This window comes from Micropterus salmoides, unplaced genomic scaffold (genome assembly GCF_014851395.1).
Source record: "Micropterus salmoides isolate LMB-PRFRI ecotype aquatic unplaced genomic scaffold, ASM1485139v1 Ms_hic_scaffold_3, whole genome shotgun sequence".
In the NCBI taxonomy this organism is placed as follows: Eukaryota; Metazoa; Chordata; class Actinopteri; order Centrarchiformes; family Centrarchidae; genus Micropterus; species Micropterus salmoides.
In genome coordinates, this window is record NW_024042261.1 from 22,360,729 (window position 1) to 22,377,905 (window position 17,177).

At 40.9% G+C, this 17,177-nt stretch overlaps 2 protein-coding genes across 3 annotated transcripts; one reads left to right on the top strand and one right to left on the bottom strand.

Moving 5' to 3' along the window:
* Positions 1-596: 596 nt before the first annotated feature.
* nipsnap2 (nipsnap homolog 2) lies at positions 597-9,115 on the top strand. The gene is made up of 10 exons (XM_038692408.1): positions 597-743; positions 1,463-1,602; positions 1,694-1,739; positions 2,088-2,182; positions 3,231-3,301; positions 3,405-3,545; positions 4,959-4,990; positions 7,119-7,213; positions 7,942-8,025; positions 8,218-9,115. The coding sequence occupies exons 1-10, from the start codon at positions 652-654 to the stop codon at positions 8,280-8,282; spliced, it is 861 nt and encodes a 286-aa protein (XP_038548336.1). The 5' UTR covers positions 597-651; the 3' UTR covers positions 8,283-9,115.
* A 162-nt stretch (positions 9,116-9,277) lies between these two features.
* On the bottom strand, positions 9,278-16,078 carry psph (phosphoserine phosphatase). 2 transcript variants are annotated; one of them, XM_038692409.1, is made up of 6 exons: positions 15,958-16,078; positions 15,107-15,250; positions 14,862-14,996; positions 11,905-12,050; positions 10,024-10,172; positions 9,278-9,783 (listed from the first exon to the last, which is right to left on the bottom strand). In XM_038692409.1, the coding sequence occupies exons 1-6, from the start codon at positions 15,999-16,001 to the stop codon at positions 9,673-9,675; spliced, it is 729 nt and encodes a 242-aa protein (XP_038548337.1). In that variant the 5' UTR covers positions 16,002-16,078; the 3' UTR covers positions 9,278-9,672. The 2 variants fall into 2 exon arrangements, with proteins under 2 accessions (XP_038548337.1, XP_038548338.1); XM_038692410.1 differs by lacking the exon at positions 15,958-16,078 and adding an exon at positions 15,823-15,938.
* Positions 16,079-17,177: the final 1,099 nt, after the last annotated feature.

The window sequence follows — 17,177 nt, forward strand, 5'->3', positions numbered from 1 at the left end:
ATAACGGCCTGTCAGATTATTCTTAAGACACTGGAAGACAACATGTGCCCCACGAGTGGAGGACTGGGCCAGTGCAATGGCGGAAATGACATTTTATGAATGTATGCTGAACAGATTAAGTGATAACCTTGGGAGAGGGGCGACCCTTTGGGAAAGGTTTTGGGACTATGTAAAGGTTGGTGATAAATCTAAGATTTGTTTATTTACTTGGTTGTTTTAACGGAACCCTGTTATACTGTGATACTTTTGTAATGTGGTCGAATAATCTTTGTTAGTGTTAACCCACTCCCATCGATATACACTGCTCCATCCGTTTGTGCTCATTGGAATATAATGCCGGACTTTGTCTCCAGGACAGTTGTATGTTCCTGTATCTTGACGCAAAATATGTCAGCCATGTATCAAGCCTGTGTAAAATTCAATAAAAGAATCAGAATCAGCTTTATAGTCAGTTAAGTTTACAAATACAAGGAATTTGCTATGGTATTTTGATGCATAACAATAAACACTGCAGGTAGAAAATATAAGAAAGATAAATCTCATCTGGCAGTCTGCTCTTCCTTTGGTCTTTAGGAGTCTTAGATGTGGGCGCTGCCACCTGGTGGTCGGATGTGGTAACAGCGTTCGTTCTGTTTGCATTAACGGTTGAAGATGGCGACCGGAGTCCTTCACAGAGTCGGCGGTGGCCTGGGTCGGGCTAGAAGCAGGGCCCAGTCCGCCGGACAGCTCGTCGTTTGGAGCAGGTCGGCCAGTTATCAGTGTGCTTGTTTAGTAGTCATGTCTGTGGTGCTTCTAGTTCGCTGTTGTGGATTTATTTTGTTGGTTTCCGTAGTGGCGACGATGAGCTTGGGCAAGCTAGCCCGTTTATTGCTAGCCAGCCCTCCGTGGCCTTCAGGTTGAACTTGCATGAAAGCCGCACCTTTTAAAATCCTGTATATTGAACGCCAAAGCTGCGTGTATTTTGCTGGTGAAGTTGGAAGAATGCAAGTTTCTGTCATCCTTTGTTATTAAGCATCTCACATGTTCAAGGTCAATTCGGTACTTTATGCAAACAACATGTAAAACATTCTCATAGATGCAGTAACGTTAAGCCATGCACTTTTGTACTGTGACCTGCTGTGTTTCATATACTTTATCATAAGGTGTATATTATGTATTCATCAGAGGGACTGACATGCAAAGCCCAGTCTATATTTTGCCTTTAGTATTGTAAAATCTTGCCTCATAACAACAGCTGTAAACCTGAAATTAAGCTTCTTATATCTTCTATAAATGAAGCATGTCTGCTGGTATAAGTATAAATATAATATGTTTATGTGAGTGCAAATCTAATCCAATATCAAGATAGAAGGTTAGGAAGCCAGCCTTGACATACATTTATACATGTATAAAACTACATAAAATAATGAGAGAAATCTAATCTGTCCAGTCGTCGTTCATCACGACTCGTCTGTGTTTGCAGGGAGTTGGCAACATCTAGCAGCAGAAACAGACAGGACAGCTGGTTTAAGTCACTGTTTGTGAGGAAAGTTGATCCAAGGAAAGACGCACACTCCAACCTACTGACCAAAAATGAGGAAAGCAACCTGTACAAAATTCAGTGTAAGTTCATAATATCTGTACTTTAAAACAAACAAACCATTTAACCTAAAGTACTGATGAGATTGTTTTTAAAGTACAACTCTCTTTTCAGTCCATAATGTCAAGCCAGAGTGCCTGGATGCATACAACAAGCTCTGGTGAGTGTTTTTTCATATTATTGTCTAAACTGCATACTGTTATTAAGTTGTACTTAAGCAAAAGTACGAACAACAGTTGTAATATGAGACCGAACAACCTTGTGCACTGTTGTGCCGTGCTGAGTAAAAATAATCCAGAGTAGTCTATTCCTGTGAGGTCATTTACAAGATGGCATAACTTCAACCCTTCACACACATACTTGTAGACTAATTTGGGACTTGCAACATTAGAGAGAAAACACATGACCAGAAAACATGTGATTGTTAAGTGGATTTCGCCTTTAGGCAAGTATCAAATCAACTGTTTTTCAGTATTTAGTTAAATTTGGTGTTTCTCATTCATCACAGTGAGGATGTTTTGCCCTCCATCCATGCTGATAAGTACTACCCCTGTGAGCTGGTGGGCACCTGGAATACCTGGTATGGAGAACAAGACCAGGCTGGTAGGAGTTACTTATATCAACACACAAGACATCTGCATTGTAACATGCCTATGTGATCTGCACAGTTTGCAAAGCAGCAGGCATGTTATACTGCATGTCCGCACTCATTACCACCAGAAAACCACTGCTATTTGGGAAATTATTAGTGATGTACACCCAGTTTGTTCTATGGCAGATCAAACCTACATGTATCAATCCTGTCACGGTTATTTTTAAACCTAAGTGAAGCTACAGTACTGCCTTATATGAGCATTCCTGTTTTCCAGGGTCAGTATTTCTTAATCACATTATGTTGCATTCATTGTTGTCCAGTAGCATGCAATACAGAATTATCGGCTTGATAGTACTTGAATCCTATATCAAATAAAGTTAAACTTCCTATTATGCTTTTTGGCCTTTTCCGTTTCCTTTATATTGTTATCGTTTTTTGTGCATGTAATAGGTTTGCAAAGCGGAAAAGCCCAAATTTCACCACAAAGGGAGTTACCATCTCCCACCAAATATACTGTTCCTGAAATACCTGAAAACAGCTCGATTGTACTCCAGCTTATACTTCGGTAACCTATCTTTGTCACTCATCATGATGCTCGCCTAGCGGCTAGTGTGGCACGCAATCAAAAACACTGGTGGAGAAACACACTGAGCTGCAGCACACACATTGACGAGACTTCCGCCCACTGCCTCCCCTTACCCCCACCCACCCTACCGAACGTTAGATACCCTTTTACTTTACTTTATGGACATAAAGTAAAATAATTCAGTGTCATCAACAGTTTGTCTGATATAACCCACACAGGCTAAGGAACAGTTCTTGTGAATTTCATGTTGTCTAACCAGCTAATGATCTAAAATTCTTAGGCTGTAGTTTATTATAAATATGGCATTTTACAAAGACGTATACTGTTCAGGCCCACCCTCTCACAAATGCAGAAGAATTATGTCAAAGACTTTAAGTCTGGATGGATGTTTTTTATATATTATTTAATGACCCTGCTTTGACTCAATTTATCTGTTTGTATGATTTAACATTTATGACACCCCCTCCCAGTTCATCTGTGGCGGTATAGAGGAGGATACCCAGCTCTAACAGAGGTGATGAACAAGCTCAAGCAGAACCAGGTAGAGACGCATCTTGTTTGCAGCACCTATTTAGCGCTTCAGTAGAGTGGGTCTAGCCATCAGTCGGAGTAAAGCTTATTGATTGGTGTCCGTCCATTGGCAGGACTTCACAGCGTACAGGAAGGAGCGGGGTAAGATGCTGATGTCTCGCAGAAACCAGCTCCTGCTGGAGTTCAGCTTCTGGAATGAGCCCGTGCCCCGAGAGGGCCCCAACATCTATGAGCTCAGGTCCTACCAGCTCAGGGTGAGTAACAGGCCAGAGAGATTGTAACAATGAGTGATTAATAGTGCTGTAGATGTTTGTGAGTTTGAAAGTGTCCAGTCCGACTGATTGCCTGTCCTGGCCCATACCTCTACTTTGCCAAACACAATCAGCACTTTTACCAACAATCCAAACATTTCTTAAACTGTAATGGGTGTAAGTCAAGTTCATCTTATTTATAGAGCCCCAAATAACAAATTGGCCTCAAGGGGCTTTACAATCAGTACAACATACACCCACAATCTTTAAACCCTTGGTCTGGATAAGGAGAAACTCCCCAACAAACTTTTTAACAGGCAAGAAGGGAAGAAAACTCAGGCAGAGCAGAGGAGGGATCACTCCTCCACGGACAGACATGCAGTACAGTAGCTTGCAACTTTTGTTTTTTGTCTACTCTATACACATAAAAAAACAATAGTTACAAGATTGCTTTTTAGCAAAAAAGCTTTGTGTTAGAGAACAGAACCTTAGTTTAACTGAGCATAAGGCAATCATAACCGTTTACAGCATAACCTGTTTCCTGACACATTGTCAATGTAAAAATATATAAAAATATAAATGACAGAACAAACTAACAGTATGTCTTGTAAAGTTAACTGATCACTCTCTTTTTGTGTCATCAGTGTTTGACCACTCAGAGCAAGCAATAGAATAAAATCTTACTTGGTGAACTGCACAGCAGCAGCTGGGTGGGCTTCAGTGCTGTGGGTCACCCACACAGCGGTTGTTACAGAAAGTAATTAGATTAGGTTACTTGTTCACTTCTCCTAGCTCATGATTTCCCATTTAAAGTCCCAGTCAAATGCTTTGCTTCTGTGACCCCTAAATGACCTCTGTGGTGGTCAAACAGTCATCATTTGTGGCATTTCGTCCCACTTGGTCACACCATAAACAATTTGTATCTGCTTATGGACTTAGATGAAATTGGCAGTCCAGTGGCGCATGATTTTACCTCCTGTCAGTGTTTAAATTGAAGCAGTCGTACTCCTACATAATGCTCGATACTCATCCCACCAGCTCCTGCAGATTGAGTTGTTCTCTCTCATCTGACAGGCAAAACTGTCTCTAGATCAGCGCTTCCTGTGACACGTGATGAATGCAAGCTATTATCCGTCATCACAGGCTGAGATTACATTGTAGACACAGCAGGGTGTTGTCTTAAGCACCAGGGAATGATTGATGAAGGGTTCGGTTGTAATTCTTATTGCAGCTTATCTTCACAATGACAAAATACCATTTATTTGTGTTAATGCATTTACTCTTGAAAGAAGTAGAAAGAGTGATATCAATCTGTCACTCTGACAGCTCCGAATTATTTTTATTCTATAATTCGGAGCTGTCTATAATTTTATTTAATTATTGTTTTATTCTAATAAAGAATGTGCTCTCTTTCAGCCAGGAACCATGATCGAGTGGGGTAATTACTGGTAAGGCAGCCTGAATTCATTTGATTCACTGAGCTGTAGTTACCGAACAGTTGCACTACATGAAACCTTCGCTCATCACAGTGTCATTAATAAGAGCTATTCCACTGAGAGGCACTATGTTGAAGCGGTACTGTCATGCTCTCAAGCCAGGATTCAAATTTAAAGTGGATTATTATGTACACTCCAAATGTGCACACACAATATTTCAGTGTAATAAGCCTGGAAAGATCCACTGCTCGAGCTGTCAGAGCCAACAGGTCAACTTTTATCTTGTGCAATGCACTTGATTACAATTTATTTTAAATGAAGATGAGAACTTTCTGCACACGTGCCTTATTCATTTTTTTTTCTTTGATTGTCTATTAGTGGATTTCAGTGTTGGTCTTTCTATTTGTCTGACCAGTTTAAAGTTAAATCCACGGGGTTACATTTCACAACTTGTTTTGCACTTATGCCAGTGATGTTAAACGTAAAAGACGACTCCAGCGTTACTGAAATGGTGTCAAATCTTCATTATCTTCCTGTTTGAAACATTTGTGGTAATTCCTAACCTCAGTGTGCGTGATTTTATGTAAATATGACTTTAAGACACTTGAATATCATCCAGGCGTTTCTGCTTTGAGACGGCAACATTTCCCTTATCTAAAAATCATAGGGGAATAAAATCACGTTGGATTAAAAAAGACCATGCTAGGACAAGTTTTTTTGTTTGTTTGTTTTTTGTTTTCTCCTGAAGCTACTATTACCTTTCTTATGTTGGCATGTATGCTTACTTTAACCAGTCTTTATTTGAACAAACCTCTATAGCAGGGGTATTCAGTTAGAATTCAAAGAGGTCCAGTTAGAGAAAATTTCCTGAAGCAAACGTCCGGAACATCAAAACGACTAACTTGCGTCATCATTCAGTACCATAGTACAGTTGTATCAACATATGTTTTTAGTCAACAACGGAATGTCAAATCAAATAATTTTTCAGTTTTCACATCAAACTGGAGGGATAATAAATAACTACTCTAATAATAAATTCTAAATTTAAGTAAACTAAAATAAAGTGCCTAATTTTTAGAAAAAATGGAAGTTAAAAGTGTAGCTTGAAGTGATGAAGTGTAGTCTTAACCAATTTTATAATAAACACACAACACATCATAACAAATGAACAGCTGTAATGCCTCCTCTTCTCTTTCATTCCCTCTTACAGAGCTACCACTCCTACTTTCTTGTTCAGTGAGAAACTTGAGCTCCAGCTAGCATTGGAGATCTGAGATATTCTGGTTTTGAACTGCCCGTGGGAGGAATGTACATGTAAAAATCTGTACATTCTTGATTAAAAACCATGTGAAATCTCTTTTCCTTTTCGTTTCCTCAATTCGTGTGTTTCCAAAATGTCTGTGGTGAATCTCGCGTATTCGACTCGTAAGCATCGGATTGCACAGATTTGATTGGCTGAGCAGCGTCACATGAGACGATTGGCGCACATGCGATTGGTCTGAGTTTCCTGGTCCGCTAAACCAGTACAGTAAATGCTAGAAAAGCTGCGCAGGTTAAAATAGAAACGCTCCGTCACGAGGTAGTAAGTCTCAATAATAAATCGGCTATAGGTCGGCGGTCCAGAGAGGACAGTGGCTGGATCCAGACCGCGGTCCGCCTATTAGTGACCTCTGCTCTATAGTCCTGCAAATTATGCCAGCAAATCAATTTAAGTCAATTACAATACAATCTGTGTAGCTGAAGGCTTAGACATCTTCTTCAAGTTACAACAGCACTAAGAACTGGAGCTAGTTTTGAATCCAGACAGTGATTATGATTTGAATAAGTGCATGTTTGCTTTGGGAGGAAAACATGATGGATTTAAGACACTCTGCTCATTCCACATGGACTTGGCCAGCATTACGATTCACAAACATGTGTACAGTAAGTAATGGCATCAGATCTTATGGTTGGATGTGATGTTGTAATGGATAATCACAGCTATAGAAGACTATTGGCGTCTCGCTTACGTTAACAAAACAGACTAAATCCAATTGTGTAAATTAAAAACAGTCCAGAATAAATTCAGAGATGATGGTGCCAGGATTAAGCCTTGGTGTTCTTTGGCTTGCGTTGTGACTGAAGTTGTTCTTGTCTGCAGGGCCAGGGCCATTGGATACCGCCAGCACAACAGAGAAGCTGTGGGAGGGTTTTTCTCACAGATCGGCAACCTCTATATGGTGCATCACCTCTGGGGTACGGTCAAACAACAGCTTTATGCAAAAGCACCTAGCGACAGTGTCACCATGTGGACTATCGCGCTAGTGCTGAAATCATCAGTAGTTCTACAGAACACCAATCAACAGCCGTTTTGATGATCGATTAAGTCCTTTACAAAGCAAAAATGCCCAAATATTAGCTGTTTCCATTTCTAATTCACAAGTTTCTTTTCTTTGTTCTATATTGTAAATATGAGTTTTGGAACACTGTTTGGACAAAACAAGCTATCTGTATTTGTCACCTGCTCTGAGAAATTTTGGGGGGGGGGGTTCTTGAAATCGTATAGACTTACAGCTGCACTAATTTTTAAACAATCAATCAGATGACTACCTGTTATTTCAACTGGCTCACTTGTAGTGAACCCACATAATTTCAACTCAGTTTTTATTTTATGGCCCACAACTTTGTTTTAACTTTCATCTGCGTTTCCAGCAGTAAATGGCTATTACCTGTGAGACAGCTTTGATGAACTTACTTCCTGCACCAAGCAGCACAGAAAGTTAGAGGCTAGCAGGTCAACATAGTGGAGCACTTAGCAGCTAAAAAGAGAGATTTTCCCCTCAGGAGTTGGAGACCAAAATGGAGCGAAAAGCAGAGTCAAAAATAAGTTGTTATAATTAAAACGATTATTCTGTTACTTGGAGCCCTGAATTATGACTCCATGTACTATAAGTGATACAATGTGTTTGATTTGTTGATTGCAGCTTACAAAGACCTTCAGTCCAGAGAAGACACGAGAAATGGCGCCTGGCAGCAGGAGGGCTGGGATGAGGTGGTGTATTACACAGGTGAGCAAAAAACGTAATCTTTTCTAAACACAAAGTGGGGATGAAAACTGTGACTGAAAACTTAGCTAATAGGCTTACCTAATTTGTCTTGAGTTAGAACATATTTAGCTTTTAGAGCTTACTGAACCTGATCAATATATAAAAGGACTTGAGGACACAGGTCTTAATTTTTCTCGTTTCACTTTTCCCCAGTTCCTCTGATTCAGCATATGGATTCCAGGATTATGATCCCAACAAAGGCTTCCCCGCTGCAGTGAAATGAGAAGAGAGCTGGCAGCTGAAGTGGTACCCTTTTCATTTAAATGTTACATCTATCCAGAGCATCACTATCATGCCAAACAACACCCCTTCTCTGTTCTTGTTTTGTTACTTAAAGATGTCACTAGGACAGAGGAGGCAACAATGCCTACCATGTATCTGCAATAATTAAAATAGTTCAAGGCACTCACAGCCCCTTACAATATCCAACTTCTTTTTTTTGGAGGGAGGGGGGGGTCTGGAGCAGGATGAGTAAAAATGGCCAATTGAAACCTCCTGATGGTCGTTATTTGACATGTGGTGCCACATTAAAACTCGTTTATGAAGAGGGCTCTTCGCTAAGTTTAGAACCAGCCAAAGTTACTTGAAAAGACATAGCTGTATGCGGTTCAAGTGTGCGGAAAAACCGTGCTGCTGAAGCTCACTGCGCAATGCAGAAGCTATTTATTTATTTAATGTAAATTTGGAACATGTTTCAAGTGTGCAGAGAAGTGGCACTTTGATGTAAGCCATGCTATTGTTGAGTGAAGTGAGAGGAAGCCTCTGTATTCATGAAAACGATGAAGTATGATGCAAAATATAAACCTTTTTTTAAATTTAGGTTTATTATAAAGCAAATTTTTGCAAACTACTCCTTTCAGTTGCTTTTATCTGGATGTTTCTAGGGTCCATGTCATGGTGATGTTGATGTTTCATGGTGCTGTGTTTGTGACTATGGCTTGTACTTTTATTCCTGTAAAGACAACATGCCTGGTTTTAAAAACTGTTTTTATCCAACAAGTTTTAAAGGGGCATAAATATCTACGAATGAATAAATCTTATCAGTGGCTGAGTGAATCTGGCACTAAGTGGGCAGTCGTGCTGCTGCATACAGGTATTGTAATATCAGATTTTTATTGTTAAAAAGGAAGCATGCTATCTTTTTGTTCCTCACATCATAGGGGACAGTGTACAGGGACCGACACAAAAAGCAAACACATTAAAACAGTTCAAATAACGTCTTTCACAGTTGTTTGTTTAATGCTTGTGTTATCTACAGGACTGAAGTCACTACACTCATTGACATGTCTGGTTACAGCTCTTCTGCAGAATCAAAACATTGCTAATCATTACACATAATATGCAGGAGTTGTATTAGTTTACCTAAAGGTTTTGATGCAAAAAGTGCTGTAAGACTAAAATATTCTTAACCTCCACACAGACAGTGTTTGGTTATTGTTTTAGTAGCTTAGTATAAAAATCTCCCCCTGAAGGTAAAATTGTCATTCATTATTAAAAAAGAAATCTGTTGTGTCAAAGGAAAAATGTACACCTGATGAAACCATCAGAGGCACACTCTTAGGTGCAAATATAAAAGTGTTAAAAATTAGTAACAGTACTCTAAGATCTTTAAATCTTTTCCAGTTCCTTTAGCAGCTCCCCAAAGCTTGTCACGTACCACGAAGACCTCTCCTTCACCTGAGGCCTGATGACATTCCCACCAAATCCAATGAAAGCACTCTGAAGACAAAAGAGAATACTGTAATAGTCACACCGTAACTCCAATTTGCTTTCAAGAATGCATATTAACCACCTATTGAATATGCAAATGTGCACACACAAAGGTGAAAACTGGAGACATAAGTGCAAGTTATACTTCTGCGTCAAATCGACGGCGTAGGCTACGGGGCTACGCAGAGGCTACGCCGTCGCCTGACGTGCACCTCCTGAAGCAGCGCAACACACAATGTGAACACTTACAGCAGGAGGGCAGGCCTCTAGATCCGTGGCTCCATCGCCGACCATCACTATAGTCTTGAAGCCATATTGTTCCTTCAGCATGCTGATGACCTTTCCTTTTCCACCACTCTCAGCTGTAGGCTGGCTCTCATCAAAACCAGCATACTCTCCTGGAGAAAACAATTTAATTTAGAATTCTGCATAACAGCAAATGACAGGGGCTTTGTGACACTTTAGATAAAGGAAAACATGAATCAGATGGGAAACCATCTCCATTTTAAGACTGAAATATAAAGAAAAAGAATAAATGTGGATATATAGACAACAGAATAAGCATTTTCATTTATTTTCACATTTGATATATCTGATACATATTTTTTCCATATAAATTACTTTGTGTATATTTTTTATTTAATCCCATTTCTTTATTCTTTTCCATATTGCTTTTGCTATTCCTTGAAGGGCCAAGCTATCAATCAACTGGCTTTGGGCGGGCTGGACGTCAAACCACTACCACATTCACACTAGAGACTGACATTTTTTTCAGGAATCCTGTGGGTCAGGGGATTACTGCCGGGTTCCCGCAGGATGGGAAACAATTTCAGTAATCATCGAGGGACTGGGGTGGGACGGGAAAAAAAGTCAACGGGATCAGGATGGGACAGGAGTCATTCTGGGATGGGACACTATTTTTGTGGGAGCAGTATGGGACAGGAGTGAAAATCCACTCCTGTGACACCCTCTAATTCACACTGCACACATGCAAGTCTGCACTGCATCTACTATATTTGAAAATTACCCGTGGACAAGTAGTAATGTTCAAATAACCAATTTATTTGTTTTTAATCAAAACAGCATCATACAGTTACATGTAAACTTATTTCTTCCTTGTAGTTGCTCCTCCCATGTTTGTTTACCTTTATTTAATCCAGGCATCTCCTGGTAACCCCATGTTTAACATCACGCTATGAACTGTAGGTAATTTGATTTGACAGCGGGACTGTCTTAAGGTCTCACGGACTTACCGGGAACATCGTGGCCATCGTCCAGTGTGAAGATTGGGATTCAGCCTAGTAAGTAGGTGCAGCGCCCTCTAACGCTATTGGTTTACCCTCAAGGCTCTGTCTCAGCACCTGAGACAGAAGGTTTTTTGTACACACACTGCCCAACTGGGGGTAGCACCCACCCCCTGTATAACCTCAGTGTATGCATTGCTCACCTCCCTTTGAAACTCAACAACTAGGACCAGCTAGTCTTATGGTTAGGACTAATTTAAGGACTGTATTCAAGGAATTGGGAGTTACATCCAGGTAACTACCATTTCTATTTCGTACTTGCTCCGCTCTCTAAAAGGGCTCTGCTATTGGTTAAAACCAGAGGCGAAGGCCATAGAGATGAGATGTACCGCCAGCCTGGACCCAAACTTTAAAGGGTAACTTGAGTAGTTTTCAGCCTGAAAACCTGGATTTTCCCATGTTTTCTGTCTGTGACTAATTGGGACAAATAATTTGGAAATTGGTCCAGTATTGAGCAAACGCTTCAGTCGGCAGTAGTGAAGAAGGGCTGCAGCGTAATCCTTGTGGGCAATTGTGCCCCATCAAAGTACGCCGACTATCACTATTAGTGTCTGACAACAGTATGGAAAGGATCCATGAGAGACATTTTTTCGAAGAGTAAGATCCTTTCATTTTAACCAGAAACAGTCGCTAAATCGCTTTTGTCCAAGCCACCAAACTCCCTTGATAAAAACAGTAATTTAGGTCCAGGTTGAAAAATACCAAAGCTACCCTTAAAGGGGGCCTCATCTATCCACTAATGGCTGATACCCAACTATTTCATACACCTATTCAGACAGACTCTTCCAATGCTCCACACACACACACGCCTGTCTTCTGCTCTTACCATTGAAGTAGAACTTGAGCCGGTTGGCGTAGACATGATGCTGAGGAATGTTTAGCTGAGTGGCCACATGTTCAACAATGCAGCGGAAACCACCTGAGATGAGAAACACCTTTATGTTGCGTTGGTGCAGCCGCTCCACAAGCTCCCTGGATGAAGATAAATAGCCACACTCAAATTAGATGGATGCAATTTTTAATTATATTTTTGTATAGTAAAATCTACTTTGGACCAGTGGGCCTCAATCACCCAACTATGGCTAGGCAGTTTTGTACTAAAACCATGCGCACACATATTTACAAGTTGATGTGAGTAAATAAGCACCTATGCATAATATGCACAAATGAACAGGAAAGGCTTGAAATGCTAAATGCATGTATAGCATTAATTCTATCATAATAATGTTGAGGGTGTTATTAAACAAAACATTCTTGTTTTATGCATTTTTTTAATTCTAATTTATTTATTTATTTTTTTTTTAAATGGCCGCAACAATTAAGGGGTCACATTATGCTCATTTTCAGTTTCATAATTTTAATTACTGGTTGTACCAGAATAGGTTTACATTGTTTAATTTTCAAAAAACACTGTCATACTGCACTTTGCTGCAGCACCTCTTTTCACCCTGTGTGTTGAATGCTCCGTTTTGGGAGTGAAGCACTTCACGTGACGTCACATTCCAGGGAAAACGCTCCCTTGGAGAGCAAAAAAGACGTTATTTCCGCTGCAGGCAGCGAGTGATACACGGCTACTTTTTCGTTGCCAAAATGCTGGATGGTTGTTGTGTTTTCGGATGCACTAGTTGTGGAGGAGACAAACCTGGGCTGTGTTTGGTGATGGATTCCCCACGAGGTAAACATAAACGTTACTGCAGTCGAGCGGCGGCAGGGACCTGTCGGTTTTTAACGGTAGAAATACGGCAGTGGATGCTGTAATATTATATGGATCGTATATGCCCAACACTTGCAGTTTGTGTTCATATCTTTTTTCCTTTAGGTTGAGAGGTGATCCAAATAAAGTTTAACTGTTTTTGCGGCGTCTCTAGGGGGGAGTCGCGGTGTGAGCCGCTATGTTGGTCTGCTGTTTTGCCCTCCAGGTCACCGCGCATGTCACGTGAATGAAAACTATGACTTAGATCTTTGTTTGCACATGCGGAGTACCTAGTTAAGAGCTACTAGCCAATCAGAAGCAGAGTGGGGCTGATCCTGACAAGCAAGGCAGTGTGTTTCATAACAAAAGCCGCTTCAGCTGGTAACCACGGCTTCGGTTCAGCCAGTCCAAGCCTGCCGGTCATTAAAATTTAGGTGTACTAGCTGCTAGGCGAGCATTATGGCCCATGTTACAAAGTGACGCAGATCTTTTAATATTACTACTACTACTCTCGTTATGGCTTATACAGTGGGGAGAACAAGTATTTGATACACTGCTGATTTTGCAGGTTTTCCTACTTTCGAAGCATGTAGAGGTCTGTAATTTTTATCATAGGTACACTTCAACTGTGAGAGACGGAATCTAAAACAAAAATCCTGAACATCACATTGTATGATTTTTAAATAATTATTTTGCTGGGATGGTGTTCTTGGGGTTGTACTCATCCTCTATTTTTGTCTCATCAGACCACATGACCTTTTCCCATTCTTCCTCTGGAAGATCCAGATGGTCATTGGCAAACTTCAGACCGGCCTGGACATGCACTGGCTTGAGCAGGGGGACCTTGCGTGCGCTGCAGGATTTTAATCCATGATGGCGTAGTGTGTTACTAATGGTTTTCTTTGAGACTGTGTTCGCAGCTCTCTTCAGGTCATTGACCAGGTCCTGCCGTGTAGTTCTGGGCTGATCCCTCACCTTCCTCATGATCATTGATGCCCCACGAGGTGAGATCTTGCATGGAGCCCCAGACCGAGGGAGACTGACTGTCATCTTGAACTTCTTCCATTTTCTAATAAGTGCGCCAACAGTTGTTACCTTCTCACCAAGCTGCTTGCCTGTTGTCCTGTAGCCCATACCAGCCTTGTGCAGGTCTACAATGTTATCCCTGATGGCCTTACACAGCTCTCTGGTCTTAGCCATTGTGGGGAGGTTGGCGTCTGTTTGAGTCTGTGGACAGGTGTCTTTTATACAGGTCACGAGTTCAAACAGGTGCAGTTAATATAGGTAATGAGTGGAGAACAGGAGGGCTTCTTAAAGAAGAACTAACAGGTCCGTGAGAGCCGGAATTTTTACTGGTTGGTAGGTGATCAAATACTTATGTCATGCAATAAAATGCAAATTAATTATTTAAAAGCCAAAAAATGTGATTTTCTGGATTTTTGTTTTACATTCTGTCTCTCACAGTTGAAGTGTACCTATGATAAAAATTACAGACCTCTACATGCTTTGTAAGTAGGCAACCTGCAAATCAGTAGTGTATCAAATACTTGTTCTCCCCACTGTAGATATCTATTGTGTTTTTTTGTTATCCTTAACCTTTCCTCTCCTATACTCCTTATGTTAGTCCGTCCACATTTACTAGGGTTTAGGTCAGAGCTGCGAGATTGTTTTGGTGTTTTCGTCTCTTGTTGTTCCTCTCCTCTCATGGAATGTTCATTCAAGGTCGAGAGGATCTCTGTTCCCCAAAACATAGAAACTAGACTGTAAATGATGATGCTCGGGGCCAGACGCCCGAAGCCGTCCTAGGCGGCAGGTCTCTGGACCAGCTGTATGTGTTTTAGTACTTCTGTTTATTCTCTTTTGTTAAATAAATTCTTCAAAAACAACAGTTGGTTGTAACTCTTATTTGCTCAACCCCTCACCAGGAATATAATTTCCACGACAGGTTACAGAATAAAGGCTGTACAACAATCCAGCTTTTTTCAGGCAGTTCAGGAGCAGTGTGTTTTCTGTGGGAGATGGTAACTCCCTTTGGCATATCCTGTGCATACCAATATTTCTGTAATTTCTGGCTGAATCTTCATACTCACCTGATGCCTGGAGTCAGCTGAGGCGGGTGGTCTGTTATCAGTTTGTTCACCTGTTCTCTGGAGCATCGGATGATGGAAAGACGCTCAGTCAAGGCTGTTTTAAATGTCATTGAGCCCCCCATAGCTTTGCGAGTCCTGACAAGTAGAAACCGCAAAAGACTGCATTATTTTTTGCAGGTGAAAAGTGTACTTTTCAGGTATGTTCAACGCCTTTAATGAGACACCGACAGCATTTACAAACATACATTTCTGTGACAGCATCCCCCACACCACAAAACTTGGCGAGTTCATCTATGCCTTCTTCTTTGATAACTGTGCTGTCCACATCGAAACAGACCGCTTCTGCTCTCCGGAAGAGTTCCTTTGTCTGTGAAAGTGTTGCCATTTTGCTGGAAAAAGAAAAGCACACAGTGTGAGACAAATGTAACAACAGAAGGACTTACAACTCTGATGATTGGCATAGATTGCAGGATATGGGTGTCAGGCAATTTTGGGAAGTCATCTGAGGGTACATCTAGTCATTTGTTTGGTCCTGAGAGAGGTCTGTGATTTTTCCCAGCAGTTGCACACTGTTTAACTAACCAGCATGCAGCGGATGTCTTCAATCCAGTGAAGCAGCAAATACATCCATTGACTAAAATACCTATGTGCAAGCGTTTCTACATCGATGGAGCTCATCCCAAATAAACACGTGTCTGTCCCCGGCAGATCATGTGAAACAAACAAAGCGTTGCATAAGTTAAAGCCTGCCTAAACAAACCATATGAGAAAGGCCATTATGGACATCCTCTGCCCGTATTGCGTCACCCCCGGGTAACGTTACACTACCATAGACTGTACACTACAGAGGACCGACCGCAGGTGGGGGGAGCAAGACCCAAAACAAACGTGTAGACGATGAATCTGTAGCTAAAATGTCCAGCGTTAACGTTACTAATTGTTAGGTAAAGGAGGATTTTACCTGTCCGGTGCAGATTTGAGTGCATCACACACACTCTGTTCAAGCGTCGAGCAAAGGGGAACCACTCAAGCTGCAACACCAGGCTAATGTCCTCGTAATAATAATAAAATGCACAGGTTGTGCTCTGGCACTTACCGGTACAGGCAGCGTTGATAAGGCACTAACAGCAGCCTCTGCATTTACAGACCCACAGTGTTCACTGATGAGGAAGAGAAGAGCTGAATGGTGGACCAATCAGAGGGAAGCCGGTGAGGGACCGCCCCCCCCCCAAGGACCGCCCACTAACCGCTGGCGCTGTTCCATGACGTCATCAACGGTCAGCTGACGGCAAATTTATGCTAACTGTATAGACTGTATATAAAGGCTAACAGTGACATGTGCTTTATATATATTTTTTCAAAACTCTACACACAATTCCCCAAACTGCTCACACAAAATGCAAAATGTCCTTCCAAATGAAACACTGCATTCAAAATGCCTTAAAAACTTCCCTAAATGAAGCATTGGCCTCAGATGGCAAACACTTTTTTCATAATAGTAGCCTAAATTATTGGATATATCATTTACACACACTTGTTCTAAATCTGAAGCTCATTTGTCTTTCATAGGCTTATGTGTACATTTCCATACAATGCTCTAGAGTGAAAATAATCTGCTAAGAGCTGCTGAAAAGTACATTGTAAACACCAGTACAATGTTGAAACAGCAAATATTTATTTGGCAAAACATTACTGTTGTAACAGTAGCAAAGTGTAAAATATATACACAGCATACAAGAAAAGGAAACCATAAACATATACAAACTAAAAATATATTTTTTACTTTTATTGCTAAAAATTAACATTTATTTTACAATACTATACTGCTGAAATAACTGTTCTACTTTCTGGAGGTTCAAATTATGGATGCCGCTTTAAAGCAACTCAAGTTGGGCTGGTCTCTCAGTCCAACTTCTCTCATTGTCAACCTGATCAATAAGTGTGGCCCTGATCTCATCAATGATGGCTCTCTTTCCTTCTCTTCTTTTCTCTTTGAACTTGTCCTCGTTGTTGTCCCCTGCCTCTCCCTCCTACTCCCCTTGCTCTCTGTCCATTGTTGGCATCCATTGTTCAAAGCAGGTAATCTGACCTTTGACCTATGTATAGGTTTAGTGTATAGTAAAGCAGTGATTAGTTATTGTTCAGTTAAGCAGTTAGTGTTTGCACATGTGAGGAGTGGCTGTGTGACCTGGTGAATACGTGTAGCAATTTGATTGGTTGTGTTTGGAAAACAAAAGCAGGTCACTTCCTGTTAGATTTTTGTGTCTTAGGTAGAGAATTGTGTGTAGTGTTTTGAAAAAAGTGTTTTATGCGATT